Consider the following 17468-nt stretch of genomic DNA (forward strand, 5'->3'; position numbering starts at 1 on the left):
AGACTTCCAATCTAGAACTAAGCAGAAATTTTATGACAGTGAGAACAATTCATTAATGGAATAGCTTGCCTCCCAGAGTTGTGGGTGCTCTATTGTTGAATGTTTTCAAGAATAGACTGGACAACCATTTGATTGGGATGGTAGAAGGTCTCCTGTTGTGAACGGGTTGGACTAGAAGACCTTTAAGCCCTAGAAGATCTTCCAGCCCTATGATTCTGTGAGTATTTTCTATGGCCCTTAGAGCAGGGATCGCCAACCTTTTGGACCTCAGGGACCACCAAACTCATAATTTTAAATCCCACGGACCACTAACCTCTCTCTCTCTCTCTCTCACACACACACACACACACACACACACACACACACACACACGCACAGGTCCCTCAAACATCCCCACCCCCTCCAAGGCAGCCACATTCCTAACCTGCTTTTCAACTCCATTCTCAGGGGGAGAGAGAGAGAGAAACTTTTGGCTTCATGCAAGGAAAGCAGCAGAAGCAGCAGAAGACTTTCTTTCTCTCCCCCAACTCTGCCAGAAATGAGTCTTTGCCGGCACAGCCTCTTGGAGCAGGAGGCCTTGAAGGGTCCCAAAGACTCATTCCTGGTGCAGTTTTTGGGGAGAGAAAGACTTTTTCTGCTTTCCTTGCGTGCAGCCAAAAGCAGAAGAAGAAAGAAGTGGAAAGAAGCAAACCGGTGGCCAGGCGAGGCCCATGGGGTGAGTGGGCCAAGTCTCCCCCTCCACCCTTTCCCTTTCAGCTTACTACCTCATATTGTTCGCAATGCAAACCTTGTGTTTCCATGTAGGCGGCACAGCCTTATGTTCTCATGCAGCCTGGATTAATTGCTTTGGGGGGTGCTTTGGGGGTGACATTTCTTTGCAGACCACCAAAATTTTCTCGTGGACACCGGCCCACTGGTTGGCGACCACTGCCTTAGAGGCTTTCAATGTGGGCACTTCTGTCGAAGTTATTTAAACATTATTTGTCCATAAACATTTAGAGGGTTGGCAGAAAGGAATTTAATAGGGAGCTAGGCAATTTTTATGCCTCCTGTTAGGATTTGCTAGTCACCTAACAGTTGGGTTGGAAATATAAAAATCAGAATAGACATTTAATACTGTCTCTTTAAGGGAATGCTAAAATTGTAATTGGGTATGGTTCCTCAAATGGCCATAAGATGGAGCCAGAAACCTGGGTTGTTAGTTCTGTTGTTGTTAGTTGTTAGATGTTCTGATGTTCTCTTTTTTTGGTTCCTGCATTTTCCCTATTGACTGTTGCTGATCGTCGTTCTTCTTGGATTTGATGTGAGTCTATTTACTGAACTGTTTATGATATTGGACTTTGTTATTTGTATTATCCCTGGACTGAAAGCTGACTGCTTTAACTGTGAATGACTTGGACTGTTTGTTGGACTTTGCTCAAACGTTTACTGGAAGTAAAGCCTACATTTTACTATTCAATGTATCTGTATGCTGGTTGTGTGTTATTCCTCACCACTCTCACTACGTCTCCCTGTGTGCACTCATTCTCCTAATGGGGAATTACCTCAACACTGGTTATGGGCCCAGGCCATACCAGGCTCAGATAACTGAGAGTTGGTGTGAATACACAGTACTGTATACAGACAGCTGTTTACTGTTTAATTGTGGGTTACTGTCCTGGTAAAGATGGCACAAGACCCATCAACAAGTTTATCACTGATAACCCAGTTGGATGGAACAAACTATGTTTCCTGGTCTATGAAGTGCAGTTTAGTTCTGCATAGAGAAGGGTTATGGAATACAGTTCAAGATCCACTGGATGTAAATGCTTGGGATCTAGATAATGAGGACGATGCCAAGAAGTCAGCTGACTTTAAATGGAACAACAAACGAGCTCTTTGTGTAATTGGACTAACACTGAGTGACCAGCAGCTAGTCCATATTTGTGGAGAAGAGTCTGCTGCTAGGTGTTGGGAGAATTTGAAGAGGATTTATGTTCGTGACAGTGTAGGTGCACACATACATCTTACACGTAAACTGTTTAGAGCACGTCTTCTGAAAGGTGGAGATATGTTAGCTCATTTGAACTTTATGAAAAGAACTTTTCAAGAGCTACATGAAAAGGAACTGATATTTTCACAGCTGCATCAAGTTTACATCATTCTTTCCTCATTGGATGAAAGTTATGATGATTACGTATCTTTACTGGAAGTCCTGACCAAAGATGAACTGACATTGACTGACATAACCGGAAGGTTGTTAGAAGAAGCAAGAAGTCAACTGGATAGGGACCAACTGGGGAAGGAACAACCACAAGAAGAGGATTTGTCTTCAACTGCCTATACTGTTAGGAAATGTTTTTCTTGTGGGGCTAGGGGACATAGAGCTAGATTCTGTAAGAAGGGCAAACGACAGAATACTGGTAATCACCAGAAGGCTAAGAAGAATGTTAATTTAGCTATGTCTAGCAATTCAACTGTAAACCATGATTTGTGGGGAGTTGATAGTGGAGCATCACAGAAATAGAGAGAGGTTTGGAGCATCTCTAGAAATAGAGAGAGGTTTGTAATGATGTCCATGAATAAGGAACATGTATCATTGGCAAATGGATGGAAGATGAAAGCGTCTGGTGAAGGTACTGCATATTGTTCATGTATAAATGAGCATTTATCTATGTTATATGTCCCTAAACTGAAATTTAATTTGTTATCAGTAAGGGCTTTAGTTAATATTGGTTATGTAGTAACCTTTAGGGGAGATAACTGTATAATAGAGAAAGAGGGTAAAAGTGTTACTGCTACTTTAGAGAATGATTTATATGTTATACATGATGACCAATTGCAGATGGCTAACTTGGTTTATAACAATGTTAAGCCACATGACGAATGTATACATTTACTGCATAGACGTCTGGGGCACATTAATTTCAAAATTCTGAAACAAACTGTCGAATTGTCAGAGGGAGTAAAATTAAAACCCTGTAGCAAGTACTTAAACTGTAATGCCTGTAGTCAGGAGAAAGGTAAGGTTACTCCAGCAAATAGACTAAATGGGTTTAAGACCAAAGAACCTTTAGAGGTTGTGTTTGCTGACATAATTGGTCCTAAGAAACCCAGTTTGGAAGCTGCCTGCTATGTTTTGAGTATAGTGGACCATTACTCACGGTACGGTTTCTGCTATCTCATGAAAAACAAAACAGAAACATTCCAACATTTCTTTAATTGGCTAAGGTTTACAGAAAGAAAGATGAGACGTAGAGTAATGACTTTAGTTACTGATAATGGGACTGAGTTTGTTAACAATAGATTCCAAACTATGTTAAAATTGGCTAGTGTTGAGCATAAACGTTCTGCACCTTACAGACCACAACATAACTTGTTTGTAGAACGAAGAGGGCAAACATTACAAGCCATGGCTCGCACTATGTTATCTGATTCAGGTTTGCCTGAAACACTGTGGAGTGAGGCCATAATGTGTAGCAACCATGTGTTGAACAATGTAGTTAACACAACAACTGGTGAATTGCCATTCATTCATTGGCATGGCAGAAAGCCAAATTTAAGTTATCTACACACATTTGGAGCTCCAGCATGGGTGCATATTCCCTCACAACTAAGACTGAAAGGGCAATATACAGCTAGAAAATTATTTTTCGTAGGTTACGAGGCCAACCATAGATCATTTAAATTCTGGGATCCAAGCACAGCTCATGTTTATTGTAGCGCTAGTGCTAAATTTCTTGAGCACGTTGGCTGGAATAAACTGGGATAGGAATCCAGCAATGATGTTATTATTGACACCAAAGTAGTCCCTAAAGATGAAATAAGTAAACCACGAATAGCCATTAAAGAAGAAGAACAGGCACAGGAGGAGGTAGGAGAACAGGAGCAGGTGGCACAGGTGAGTCCATCAGTAAGCCCTGCATTACCAAGATGTTCAACCTGAGTAACACGACCACCTGATAGATATCAGGCTAGTGTTGTATGCCAAGTGAATACAGTTCCAAATAACTATAATGAACTGAAACTGTATCCTGCTAAGGATCAGGCTGCTTGGCAGGAAGCAATGGACAAGGAACTGAAATCCTTACAAAGGTTGGAGGTATACGAAAATGTTAAGTTACCATCTGGTAAACATGCCATAGGATATAAGTGGATTTATAAACTTAAGACAGGTGTGGATGGGACTGTTACCCATAAAGCCAAGTTAGTAGCACAAGGGTTCAATCAGACAGCAAATGAGTACGATGAAGTGTTTGCGCCTAGTCTGAAGGCTACTACATTACGAGCAGCATTAGTGTGGGCAGCTAAGGAGAAATACATTATAAATCATTTAGATGTAGAGACGGCATATCTGCATGCACCGTTGCAACATACTATATATTTAAGGAAACCTTTAGGTCTAAAAAATGATAATACAACTGATTGCTGGAGATTGAAAAAGAGTCTTTATGGCTTGAAGCAATCAGGATATGAGTGGAACCACTCCATTAAGGAATTAACTAAGATAGGTTTTGTAGCTGGCATGGCTGATCCATGTTTATTTAAAAAAGGAAAGTGATGGTGTAGTTTCATTGTTGCTATTGTTTACTGATGACATAGCATTAATCACCCAAACTGAGCAAGAAGCTACTGAAATAATTTCACTGTTAGAAAAGAAATTTAAGGTAAAACAGTTAGGTGAAATTAAACAATATCTTGGTTTAAAAATAGATAAAACTAGGGGAGGCTACAAAATCTCACAGGCAGATAAAATTAGCCAGTAACTAAAAACTTTTAAAATGGAACTTTGTAAGCCGGCTAAAACACTGATGAGCCAGGAGTTTAGCCACAGTGATGTTCAAAGTCTTGTTTTTGATAAAAATATTTATCAGTCCTTGATTGGTAGTTTATCTTATCTCAGTAATTGGTCAAGGCCAGATATAGCACACTGTGTTAACCAATTAGCTAGATTTAAAGCTGAGTCAACTGAAAGGAACTGGCAAGCTGCTAAACGTGTGTTCAGACATCTGAAACAAACAATGCATTATGCATTATATTTGGAGCCTAAGGATGAACTAAGTTTAACTGCATATGCTGATGCAAGTTTCGCTACAGACGTTCCTACATGTAAATCTACATCAGGTACTGTGGTATTATTAGGAAGGGTCCTGATTGGATGGAGGTCTATTCGACAGAAACATCTAAGTTTATCAACAATGGAGACTGAATTCTTATGTTTATTTCTATTATGTGCAGATTTAGTTTGTTATAAGCGACTATTGATTGACATGGGAATTGATGTAACAGATTCTATTGTTGTTTATGAAGACAACCAATCAGCAGTACAGATGGGTTCCAATATCGCTGTAAAGACAAGATCAAAACACACAGATCTAAGATATTTAAATGTGAGTCAATGTGTGCAAAATAAAATGATTAAACTGGAGTACTGCATGTCAGATAAAAACATTGCAGATCATTTTACAAAAGCTCAAGCTCTGTAAAGCATAAGGCTTGCTGTGAAGGATATGGACTTAAACTGTAAGGTGTTATATATTGTCCTACCCAAAGGGGAGAATGTTAGGAATTGCTAGTCACCTAACAGTTGGGTTGGAAATATATAAACCAGAATAGACATTTAATACAGTCTCTTTAAGGGAATGCTAAAATTGTAATTGGGTATGGTTCCTCAAACGGCCATAAGATGGAGCCAGAAACCTGGGTTGTTAGTTCTGTTGTTGTTAGTTGCTAGTTGTTAGATGTTCTGATGTTCGCTGTTTTTGGTTCCTGCATTTTCCCTATTGACTTTCGCTGATCGTCGTTCTTCTTGGATTTGATGTGAGTCTATTTACTGAATTGTTTATGATATTGGACTTTGTTATTTGGATTATCCCTGGACTGAAAACTGACTGCTTTAACCGTGAATAACTTGGACTGTTTGTTGGACTTTGCTTAACTGTTTACTGGAAGTAAAACCTACATTTTACTATACAGTGTATCTGTGTGCTGGTTGTGTACTATTCCTCACCACTCTCACTATGTCTCCCTGTGTGCACTCATTCTCCTAACGGGGAATTACCTTAAAACCTCCTTCCTCCAGCTTTGTGCTCATGAGTCCATCCATAACTTCTATAAATTTTTATAAAATGATCATTTATTAGACCTGAATAATAGAATGCTTTGACCTGATATGGAATTGAAGAATGATTGCTGAATGTGGTATATGGTGCAGTATATGTAATATATGACTGTCATGTGAAAATAAACAGAATACTTAACACATAATTCAGCCTTTTGTAAGAAACAAGACAAGAATGGTGTATTTTGCTTATGTATTTATAGGTAAATTTACAAAAATGTTTATGGTGCCTTTAAGGATGTATAACATGAACATGTATATGATTTTGTGTGCAGATGATTTTGTGTTGCTAAAAATCAAAATGATACCTTGTACGATGTATTGAGGAATATGCATTTGAATATGAAATAACAAGGTAACTGTTTGAAAAAGAAAAGAAAGGAAATAATTGCACGATATACACGTATATGGCCAAAAATGACATTTGAGGGATGGTTATTTCAGCTGAAGAGGGGGAGAGGTAGAGGATTTACACTCCATCTTTATTTTGTACAACTCAAGACAGCATACAAAATCCTTCCACCACCTCTTTTTTCCCGCAATAACAACGACCTTGTGAGGTTGTTTAGCTGATAAAGAGTTGCTCAGACAAAGTCACTGAATCAGCTTTCATTTGGGTACTTAAGAAGAGAAAGAGTAAAGAAATGTGTGCTGAATGAAAGTGGAGAAAATATTAAACTACTGTATGTTGAAATAGTCTAATCTTATCTGGAAAATGAATGAGAATCAAATTATGAAAACAAGCACATGAAGGAGGAAATGAATGAGTTGAGAGAAAGGGAAATGTTGAGAAAATCATAGTTGGATAGAGTTTATTAGTTTCCTTAACAAAAGAGAAGTTATTTAAAGAACAAAAGTCAGTGTCTGGCTATGGAGGAAGTAAGTCTTTATCTATGCTCAGTCATTGAGATTCTTGGCCCAATTATAGTTGTAAGTGGAGGACTATGACATTGAAAAATTCTAAATAGGAGAAAAACGATCAAGAATTCATCTTATCCTTATCACAACAAGTATGGCATAGGAGTGGTTCAGGACCTTCAGGTAATTTAAACGAATCAGCTGCATCTTGTGTTCCTTTTTACCTGTAACTTTCTCTGTTTTCTTTCTTTTCTTGTTACCCTGCCCTTCAGTTACCTCTGACAGAAGTGGTAGAGCCAATTGACTTTGAGAAATACCTTAGCACTCACTTGCCAGATGCTGAGCCAGGCCCACTTGGTGACCTGATTGAGTTTCCTAAAGATGACCTGGAAGTGTCCCATGAACCCCGGGATTGTCGGACCCTAGAACCTGGTGTCCCTGAGGATGGGTAAGTGGTATGATGGATAATTACTGAAATAGTTCTATCATACAGTTCCTCACTCCTTTTACCCCATAAGACACAAGGCTACAAGCATTACCAGCACAGGGAATTTGACAGCATGTTTGCATTTTCTGAACTAAAACTTTTTAATTTTGTGCTGTTGAGCACAAAAACATGTTAAAATGAAAATGGGCTTTAAAGAGGAAATCAGTAGTTAATTAAATAATATCTCTAAATGGCAATTGTATGCTGTTTGAGACCTTTTGGATTGTATAAGTATGAAGAATACAACTACCAGATGTGTTACTACTGAGTATTACAAGATGATGTATTTAGACTTTTCCTAGAATGACCCATGGTTATTATTTTGTTATCTGTCTTTTCACATGAGAATAGCATAAAGATAGAAAATATGCCTGAGATATATTTGGTGTATTTCTGCATATTGAGTTGCAAGAATTTTCTAAAACGATCATCAGCATTCAATAACCTGGCCAACTGTATTATTTTCTCTGTACTCAGCTTGCAAAACATGTAGTCAGGGGAGGAAAATATTTCTTTTTGAAGCAAAATACATAGGAGGAGGGGGTGGAATGAGATGTAAAATAACCCTTAACATAATTCCCAAATTATTTTGGAAGAAGTCAAAAATTACAGCTGGACTTTGTAATGAGTTTCAACTGGAAGCATAAAAATGAGGCACAGAATGCCAAATAAATAGGAACAGATGTAATCTTAAATTAGTACACTGTGTATATAATACATTTGGATAATAAAGTCAAGGAAAATAACCAGTTATGGCTTCACTGAACCACATTACGTGCAGGTTAAAAATAATAAAAGTTTAAAATTCTATTTTTTGACTCTGGTTTAGCAGATTTGAAATAAGAGACAGTAGTTCACATGATGTGTATAGGAACATTAGGTTAAAATATTCCACAATGTAGGATGCTATAGATGTCTATGGAGATTCTTAAGGTCAGTGATGGCTGCCCTTGACAACAGTCCTAGTTTCTCATGTGGTCCCTTGGAGAAAATTAATTGCCCACCCTTGCCCAAGATGGTTCCACACTCGTTCAGGTGACTCTGAAGACACAGCTTAACCCCAGGTGGTTCCAAGGACCTCTCAGAGTGTTAATGACTGTCTGACTGCAAGACTATAAATCCTTTCCATTCCTCACCAGTTAGTTAGAACTGAAGATCCTTCTTGGCTGAGAAGTGAAATGTCTTCAAGAAAAACTCTTTTTAAAATGCCATGTAGAAATGGTAATAATGTTTAGAAATTAGTGCTCACCTATATCTAGTTAAATTCAGCATGAGCTTTCTGCTATCTCACCTGTCTAAATCTGTTCTACTAATTATCATGCCCCCTTGGAGCCCAGTTTGGAGGAGGAGTTGGAACCGGGAGCGTCCAACGGAGATGGCACATCTCTCTTGGCATGTGTGGAGAGGCCAGGTGTCCCAACAATGCTGTCCCAGGTCTCTCAGGCATTGGGAGAAGTGGTCAACTGGACAGAGAACTGCCTGCCTTCACAAACATAAGGGAGGATCAGCTGCTGATAGGCAGTGGTGCTGACAGCAACTGATGAGGAACAGCTATCTCTCCTACTGGATCTAAGGACTCTCCCACTCACAGTCCACTCACAAGGAACACCTGGAGCGGACTGATTTAAAGAGAAGCCATGGAAAGTCAGTCTTTGCAAGGAACAATTTTTTGTTTTGGATTACACTCCCTCAACTTTGACTCGTGCCTTTTTCCTTGCTTTGAGGACTGCCATTTGCCTTGCGGACTGCTTTTGTCCTTTGCTTTATTTTACCTTCAGAAGTGCCTTTGCTTGTACCTTGTCTTTTCCTTGAGGAGTGCCATTTGTGCAGGGGTGCGATTCAAATTTTTTAGCAACCGTTTCTGTGGACGTGGCTTAGTTGGTGGGCATGGCTTGGTGGTCATGTGACTGGATGGACATGGCTTGGTGGCCATGTTATTGACTGGGCCTGGCCAACTCAATATCACTCACATCGAGGCATGTATCTCTTCGCCTGGCCTCTCATGACTTTGGGGATGATGTAACAGTCGTAAGTGTGAAAAATGGTCATAAGTCACTTTTTTCAGTGCCACTGTAACTTTGAATGGTCATTCCACACAAGCAAAGTAGCAGCAAAGGAGGGGAAAAAAACTCCAAAGAAGTTCCTGAGACAGGAAGTGTAATCCTGCCAAGAACGTAATAAGGGTTAACGGAGAGGCAGTTTCTGTAAGCAACACCAGAATGTTTCCTTCCTGCCTTTCTTACAGGATTAGGCCAGTAATTTCTTCTAACAACCGGTTCTCCGAACTGCTTAGAATGTTAACAACCGGTTCTAGCAAATAGGTGCGAACTGATAGAATCCCAACCCTGCATTTGTGTTATGCCTGGACTTTGCCTTGTGGATTTTCCTGGTAATATATGGGCTGTTGTTTGGGGGACTGAGGGTGGCTGCCTTCAGGGTATTGTGGAGTGGAGTCTTACTGGTAATTGGAGGGCTGTTTGTTGAACATTTCTTGAGGGAAATAAAGGACGCTCTAAAGGGCTGCCTTTAGAGAGTCCTTTATTTTGGGAAAGTTTCTGGCCAGGTACACAGTTCCTCCTTTATGCATCCTGAAGCCAAGATGGTTGGGCTTGAAAATGTTAAGCAGTCCAAGCTGGCCTCCCTGAGACCAGACCTCCTCATTGCTTCTCAGAAATTTCATTTCCATCTCCTGCGTTCTCCTTCCCAAATACACAGTGGCATTAAACCTGCTTGTTGTTTTTACGAAGTATTTTTAGACATATTTCTTCTTTAGGAAACAAGATGCCCGGGTAAGAGATGCTGTCCAAGTCTACACAGAAGATTGGGTCATCGTCAAGAAGAAGTAAGTTTAGTAACATTTTTTTATCATTTACAGTGTCTCCATTGTTGCAGTCTTTTTAAGAAACATTAAAAAGTGATTTTCTCGTATGTAATGGTAATAATGTAAGTTTCAAACACATGAGGCAGTTTACTCTTTTAGATCTGGGTTGGGAATACATGTATTTGTATTAACTTTTTAGTTGATTGACTATTTGATACATAGGAGTCACTATATTCAAAGCCATATTTATAGTTTTAACAATGATTCGATAATGATTCTGTGAAATATGTCATGATTGTCAGCTAACCTTGATTTTTGTGAATCTTTGACATGGAGGTCCCTGTATGGCAGAAGAGTACACTTAGCTTCTATGTGAAATCGGTACATTTCCTTTTCCTGCAGCCCATGTTTTACATTATTAAATTGCTGAGTCTAGTAAGTCTTGTTGATTTCAGCATGTTTTGAATAAGATAGTGGATCGTAGTATTCACGTAAAAGATTGTATATAATGGAATTCTGCCCTTGTTGTCATCCATTGTTCTACTTTCAGAATGTACTGAATAAACTGAAGTCCCTTGGATTTATAGGACTGCTCAACTTAGTGTGAATCTGGGAAGCATGCAACAGGAGCAAACAGAAAAATAATCATATAGTATTATAGTGGAACTGCAAAAAACTGCGCTACTCCGGACATTGTACATCTTAAGAAAATACTTGGTTAATACCTAGGATGCTGGCAGCAACCCATACAAACCATCAGAGCCAGTCAATGATATTTGTGATACATTTTTAAATGTTCAGTTGATTGAGTTTCATGTTTAATGAATAAAAGAGATAATAATAATAAATAATATTTATGAAAAAGTGAAAAAAACCAGTTTTATTCTAAGTGAGAGTGATGTAGTGCCAGTGTTTGTTTTGTGTTAGAGAAATAATTTCATTTTAGAGAAAGCAGAACTTTTAAGAAATTGTATGGTTCACTCAGATATTCATAGAAAGATGAATTAATCTAGGCATTTAATGAGATTGTCTTCAAATCTTTTCTGCATTCATGCTATCAATAGTTTTCCAACAGGAGTAACATCATTGTTTTTTCTGCCTTTGTTTAGGTACCAGAAACTGAGTACCATGTATAATGCCATTACTGCTGAGAGGCAAAGAGAAAGACAGAAAGGATTATCTAGGCAAGTCTTTGAATTAGATGAAGTAGTTGAAGAGAAGAGCAATCAAGGGGATACGGTAAGTCAAGTGAGAATGTAATAATTTATATAAAGCAACATGTTTGGCAACCTTCCATTTTCTTTATGTAATGTGAATGAGAGGACGGTGTCATGTTATGCCAAAAGCATATGCAGCAATCTCATAAACCCCAAACCTTATCTAAAACAATGTCTGGAATGTGAGGTCATATTGAGAAGCACACACTCTATAAACAGTAGTCCTTGACTTATGAACACAATTGACTCTAAAATTTCTATTGCTAAGCAAGAGTTAAGTGAGTTTCACTCAAATTCTACAACCTTTCTTGCCATATTTGTTAAGTGAACCTCTGCAGTTGTTAAAGTAGTAACACAGTTGCTAAGTGACTTTTCCTTTGACTTTGCTTGTCAGAAGGTTGCAAAAAGTGATCACATGACATTGGGACACTGCAACTGTCATAAATACATGTCAGTTGCTAAGTGTCTGAATTTTGATCATGTGACTATGGGGATGCTGTAGTGATCGTAAGTGTGAAAAATGGTCATAAGTCATTTTTTCTGTGTTATTTCAACTTTGAATGGTCACTGAACAAATGGTTGTAAATCAAGGACTACTTGTATATCATTTCCCTGAATGGCTTTGCCAGCTTTCTTAACCTTCAGGGAGTTCAAAAAGCAAGTTGGGAAATTAACATACCAGTTGAAAGCAGATACCAAAATACTCAAATCTATTTCTCCCCAGTTCTTTTGAAGAAAGCCAAATTCTCCCCACACACCCTTTGATTATCAGATCACATTTTTTCTAAAAGTAAAACAAAGGTGTAAAAGCAGAAAATGTATGGAGTGTGACCAAAACTAAGTTCACATTTGAATTGAATTCATTATACTTTGAATCTTCTGCGTGTTAGCTGGATTTTTAAGTTGAAAAACACCTCAATACTAGTCTGGTTTATGGAAATCTTCGTAAATATGCTTCTTACAATGTAAGCTTAATGTATTTAATGTACATTCAAATTCAAAATATGGAATTTTTTAATTTAGCCATTGACAGGCAAGATATGGCACAGAAGGAGTTCAATAACCAGAGGCAACAGTTGAAAGAAAAGCCAAGGGATGGGATGGGACAACTTACCATGGCCAACTCGTCATGGGACAACTTACCGCCGGACAATCCAACAATTGAATTTAATTATTTAAAATAATTTTTAAAATATTTTAATTTTTATCATTCACATTTCATTTTGTCCCTCCTTTTGCATCCTTTAATGATTCTGTAGCACCATTTCTTTGATATTAATGCAACTCATCTCCCATGGTGAATTGTCCCTCAGAGAAGTGGCCGTGGCAAGTTGTCCCATGGCGAGTTGACCATGTCAAGTGACCTTTAACTATCTTTGTACAAGTGCTTCCCCACAATTTGTCATTATCACTTTAATTATCACATTACAATTCATAATGTGTCTTGAAAACATGCAGTTGCTTTTGAAGGGACAAAACCCTCCCCTTGTCTTAATTCATAATTTAACTTTCAAGATACAATATAATCTAGATAATACATACAGCTATGCTGACTTAATTTTTGTCTTGTTTATTTCTGGCATGGAATATTACATTAAAAAAAGCTTCTCAAAAGCCGTATTTTTTTTAACTCACAAGGGTAGTATCTGATATTTGCAAAATCTAAGATGTAAAATTAGAGGGGAAATTACTAGATTGCATTAAAGGTGGAAAGTAGAGAAGAGACTCTGTCTTCTACTTATCCTCAGTACTGTAGTATGAACTCTTGCCTCACTTCATATATGCTGGTATTCTGCTCTAACATTGGAAGAGAAAACTAAGTCAGCTATAAGCAGTGCTAGCTTGGCTAAGATGTCTGCGTGCAAAAAGGCAATACTTGATATTTATTCGGAGCAGCATCCAGCTCTCAGGATTGGTGCTCATTTGCAATCTTTGAATTTGCTATCAGCAGCAGCACTACTACTCTTTGTTCTCTATAGGGCTGTAGTTAGACATTCACCCTTGTCTTAACAACAAATGCTGCTCCATCTATCTTTCAGGATGACATAAAGCGGAGCTCTGGTTCCTTGGAAGATATGCCCCGAGGCAGTTGGACATCCAGTATCTTTGACCTGAAGAATTCTGCAGCTGACTTTTTACTCCGTTCACTCCTGGTGCGCACTGCCATTGAAGAGACTGACTGTAGTAATGAGAAGCTACGCAAGAAGAACCGGCATCAGGAGATCTTGGCCCTTTACCCAGCCCCTGATGAAGTGAGTGGAAATACTGAGATTCCCTTTGGCTTTCTATGAAACCTGGTAGGATACAGCAGATGGGAGCCACATGAACCTACAAATGCATGTGTTTGCACAAAAGAAATAGGCAGTAGGTTATGTAGATTATTTTTCCATGCTGTGATCTTTGCCGAGTTTTGAGGGATTCGATCTCCATTGATTCTGACAACAAAGGGAAGCAATCTTCACTAAGTCTTGGTGGGCAGCCTTAGTGGTGGTAACTGGCTTTGCATGAGCGTACATTTTCTCTTTATGAAACTTTGGACTGGTCAACTTTTGCATCCCAAGGTCAGGCTTGCTTATTCTTAGTTGCTTGTTTGTTATTCTAACCCCTTGAAGTAACAACCAACAAATCTTTATTTAGTCATAACCAGAAGATAAAACACTCACTAATTAAGATAAAAAGATAAATATATAACATTTTAAAATATTTTTTAAAAAGAGGAATATTACAGCATATTGTAAAAACTATAAAGCAGTACTTACCTTGGTCAATCAAGTGAGATCTGATTGATCCGATAGTAGCAATTTAAGATTTCAGAATGACCAGGATACTTAGTGAAAAATGAAGACAATAATTCCTGATGAGGGGATAATAAGAAATAACATGATCCATCATTTCAATTATTTCTCCATCACATGGACAATCTCTGCTCAAAAGGAATATTTGGTATCTCTTCAGTAATAACTCTTGGGAGGGCATTAAATCTAGCCAAGAATAAATCCCTTCTAAATTTCAGAACTGTTAGGTAGTTTAGGTATCTGGCTGGTAGGAGAAAATTGGCAGAATGCCTCAAGAATAGGCTTCTAGGTAGAAATGATGAATTTGGTTGCAGTTCTATATTGATGGTCCATTGTTTGAAATCAGCTAGTGCAGTGGTTCCCAAGCTTTTTCAGTCCATTGCCCCCTTGGTGCTACAAACTTACCCTCAGTGCTCCCCATCCAGGGGTGGGATTCAAATTTCTTAACAACCGGTTCTGTGGGCATGGCCTAATTTGTGGGTGGTACTTGGGGAGTCATGTGACTGGGTAGGTTTGGTTTGGTGGTCATGTGACTGGGTGGGCATGGCCATGTGAGTGGCAAACAAAATACAAGTGGTCCTCGCTTAATGGCCGGTTGCTTAGCAAGTGTTCTAATTTATGACTGACCTCCCCAGAGCTACTTGACCGGTTTTTGGAGTTTTGACAGCCATGCAGACACACACATGTGCGCGCGCATGCGCACACATACACACACACACTCCCTTCTAAACCTGCTGGAGAAGTTGGTTGGACTAGATATCTCATTCACTTTCTCTTCCCTCTTTCTTTCTTTCTTTCTTTCTTTCTTTCTTTCTTTCTTTCTTTCTTTCTTTCTTTCTTTTTTTCTTTCTTTCTTTCCTTCCTTCTTTCTTTTTTCTTCCTTCCTTCCTTCCTTCCTTTCTCTTTCTTTCTGTCCCTTCCTTCCACCCCCCTTTCTTCGTCTATCCTTTTTCTTCCTTTCTCTTCCTTTCTCTCTCCCTTTTTCTTTCTTTCCCTTTTTCTTTTCTTTTTTGTCTCTTCTTTCTCTCTCTTTCCCTCTCTTTTTCTCTCCCTCCCTCCCTCCATATATCCCATTCACTTTCTCCTACCTCCCTCTCTTTCTCTTTCTTTCTGTCCCTTCCTTCCATCCCCCCTCTTTCTTTGTCCCTTTTCTTCCTTTCTCTTACTTTCTCTATCCCTTTTTCTTTCTTTCCCTTTTCTTCCCTTACTTTCTTGTCTCTTCCTCTCTCTCTCTCTTTCTCTCTCTCTCTCTCTCTCTTCCCTTCCTCCTTCGCTCTCTCCTCCTAAACTAGGAGACCCACCTGAAACACTCTCTCTCTCTCTCTCTTCCAACAAGGCAGCATTGCTCGTGATGAAGTCTCCCAGAGTCCCAGGGACTGGGCGTGATTGTTCGTTCATGCCTGGTGCCGCATTGCCTGGAAAAGCTGGCAGGCAAGGCTTCCAGGTCAACAAAGGGGCGGCAGGTGGGACTTCCACCTCTCCGGCTCTTGGGGAAAGGACTGGGAACTTCAAGTGAGGCTGCAGCCTTGCCACAGGAGTTGCGGGAGAATTGAGCTGCTGAAAAGGTGAACCAGCCTACCCTGACTAGCTCACCAGTCAGGGCAGACCTGTTGCTACTTGGCTTCCTGCCAGCCCACATCACGTCAGCTGCTGGGGGTTGTGGGTCGTGGCTGCTGAGGAGGAGTGCAGGAGGCAACCAGGAAGCACAAGGCTTACACTACCTGCATCGCCCCTCTGCCAGCTGCCCCTCCGAGCGTTTTAGTTGAGTGCGGGCCGCTGCTATGCAAGCTCAATGGGTGGAAGATCCGCTCTCGCAAGGCTTGACTCACATCATTCTCACAACGGTGGTCCACATTCAGCCAAATTGCGCAGGCTGGCGGGTGGCAGAGGGAAGGGAAGTAGGCGAGGGGCGATGCGGGAGGTATAGCATCGTGCTCCCTGGTCAACTCCCCCCACCCCTGCCCTAGCAGGCAAGGCCCAGCAGCTGTGGAGAATCCAGGTGGGACCCAAGCGGCAGTGGGTCAGCCCTGGTTCGCCTTCCTCTCGGCCACCACCAAGTGGGGTGTGGAGGAAGCTGAATTGCACCCTCCAAGGGGCCCACCTCCAGCACTCCTCTGCCACCCCCTTGCCTCTTAGTGCCCCCCTAAGTCATCCTCCCCAGGGGGCGGTACCACCCACTTTGGGAACCACTGAGCTAGTGCATGTTCATAGTGCACCAGTACGAGAGTTGCTCAAGTAAAGCTATAAAGATGGCAATTTAATATGTAGTGCCTGGCACCAGGAAAACTGAAAGGGTCAAGGGTCAGTCATAGTTAAAGGGTCAAGCCAAATAGAGTGGGGGGGGGGGAGCACAAGCCAGTAGAAGAAGATATAACTCCAAGCAGCAGTTTTGATATTAAGTAGGCCACAATGAAGTACTACATTTGGAAAGCAGCAAGATACTTGAAAAATAAATCTGATAAACATGGATTGAACTCTTTCAAGGGAAGTAAATTAGCCTAAGCAAATAAAGGAGAATTTTTGGAATGTTGCACAAATAAATGCAAAGGCAGAATAACAACATATTTTATGAGCTTTCAAAATCTCCATCTCTCTTAGCCTCTGGCTCACAATTGGGTCAATGACATATGTTACTTTGACTTCCCAGGAAGAGGCAGTAGAACGGTGCAGCATCCCAGATATTCCAAAAGAGCAGTTTGGGCAGAGGATCTTAGTGAAATGCTTGTCTCTGAAGTAAGTCATAATTTCTTGGCAACGTAGAGCTGCCAAATGTCCAGTAGAAAAAATGATTGAATGTAGAATAAAATGGGTTTTTTTTTTAAACTGTTGTTTTTGCTCAATGGTACTGTGCAAAAAGGGGGGGCAAAAGATGCCATGCAAGGTACAGCTTCACATGTACCGATTTTGCTGGAGGATGCACATGCATGTGCATTTGCTGCCATAGTGTGAAGGAGCTACATTATCACTCGGTTCTGTGAACACAGCAGACTTCTGTGATACAGTGCAAACAGGTAGATGGCAGAGTTACCTGAGAAGAAGTTACTTTGGTTTTGGATTCATATTCCTGAGCAGTGGAAGCTGCATGCTCCTGGCAGCCCAGCCTGCCAAACTGATGCCCAGAAATGCAGTTTGTATTGCCCACATACTTAGGATGGAGACAGAAGGAGATTTCCCAGTATGACAGCCAGAA

General features: G+C 40.1%; 1 protein-coding gene across 11 annotated transcripts in view; it reads left to right on the plus strand.

Annotated features, from left to right (window-relative positions):
• Positions 1–17468, plus strand: part of DOCK6 (dedicator of cytokinesis 6) — a 187360-nt gene that overhangs the window by 20609 nt on the left and 149283 nt on the right. For all 11 annotated transcript variants that reach the window (XM_087925984.1, XM_087925987.1, XM_087925985.1 and 8 more), the window contains exons 3-7: positions 7231–7406; positions 10219–10287; positions 11376–11505; positions 13523–13735; positions 16926–17011. In XM_087925984.1, coding sequence (XP_087782110.1) covers positions 7231–7406; positions 10219–10287; positions 11376–11505; positions 13523–13735; positions 16926–17011 — 674 coding nt within the window. The remainder of the gene's footprint in view (positions 1–7230; positions 7407–10218; positions 10288–11375; positions 11506–13522; positions 13736–16925; positions 17012–17468) is intronic.

This window comes from Pseudonaja textilis, chromosome 2, assembly GCF_049901715.1.
Source record: "Pseudonaja textilis isolate UNSWEBS1 chromosome 2, rPseTex1.2, whole genome shotgun sequence".
Taxonomy (NCBI): Eukaryota; Metazoa; Chordata; class Lepidosauria; order Squamata; family Elapidae; genus Pseudonaja; species Pseudonaja textilis.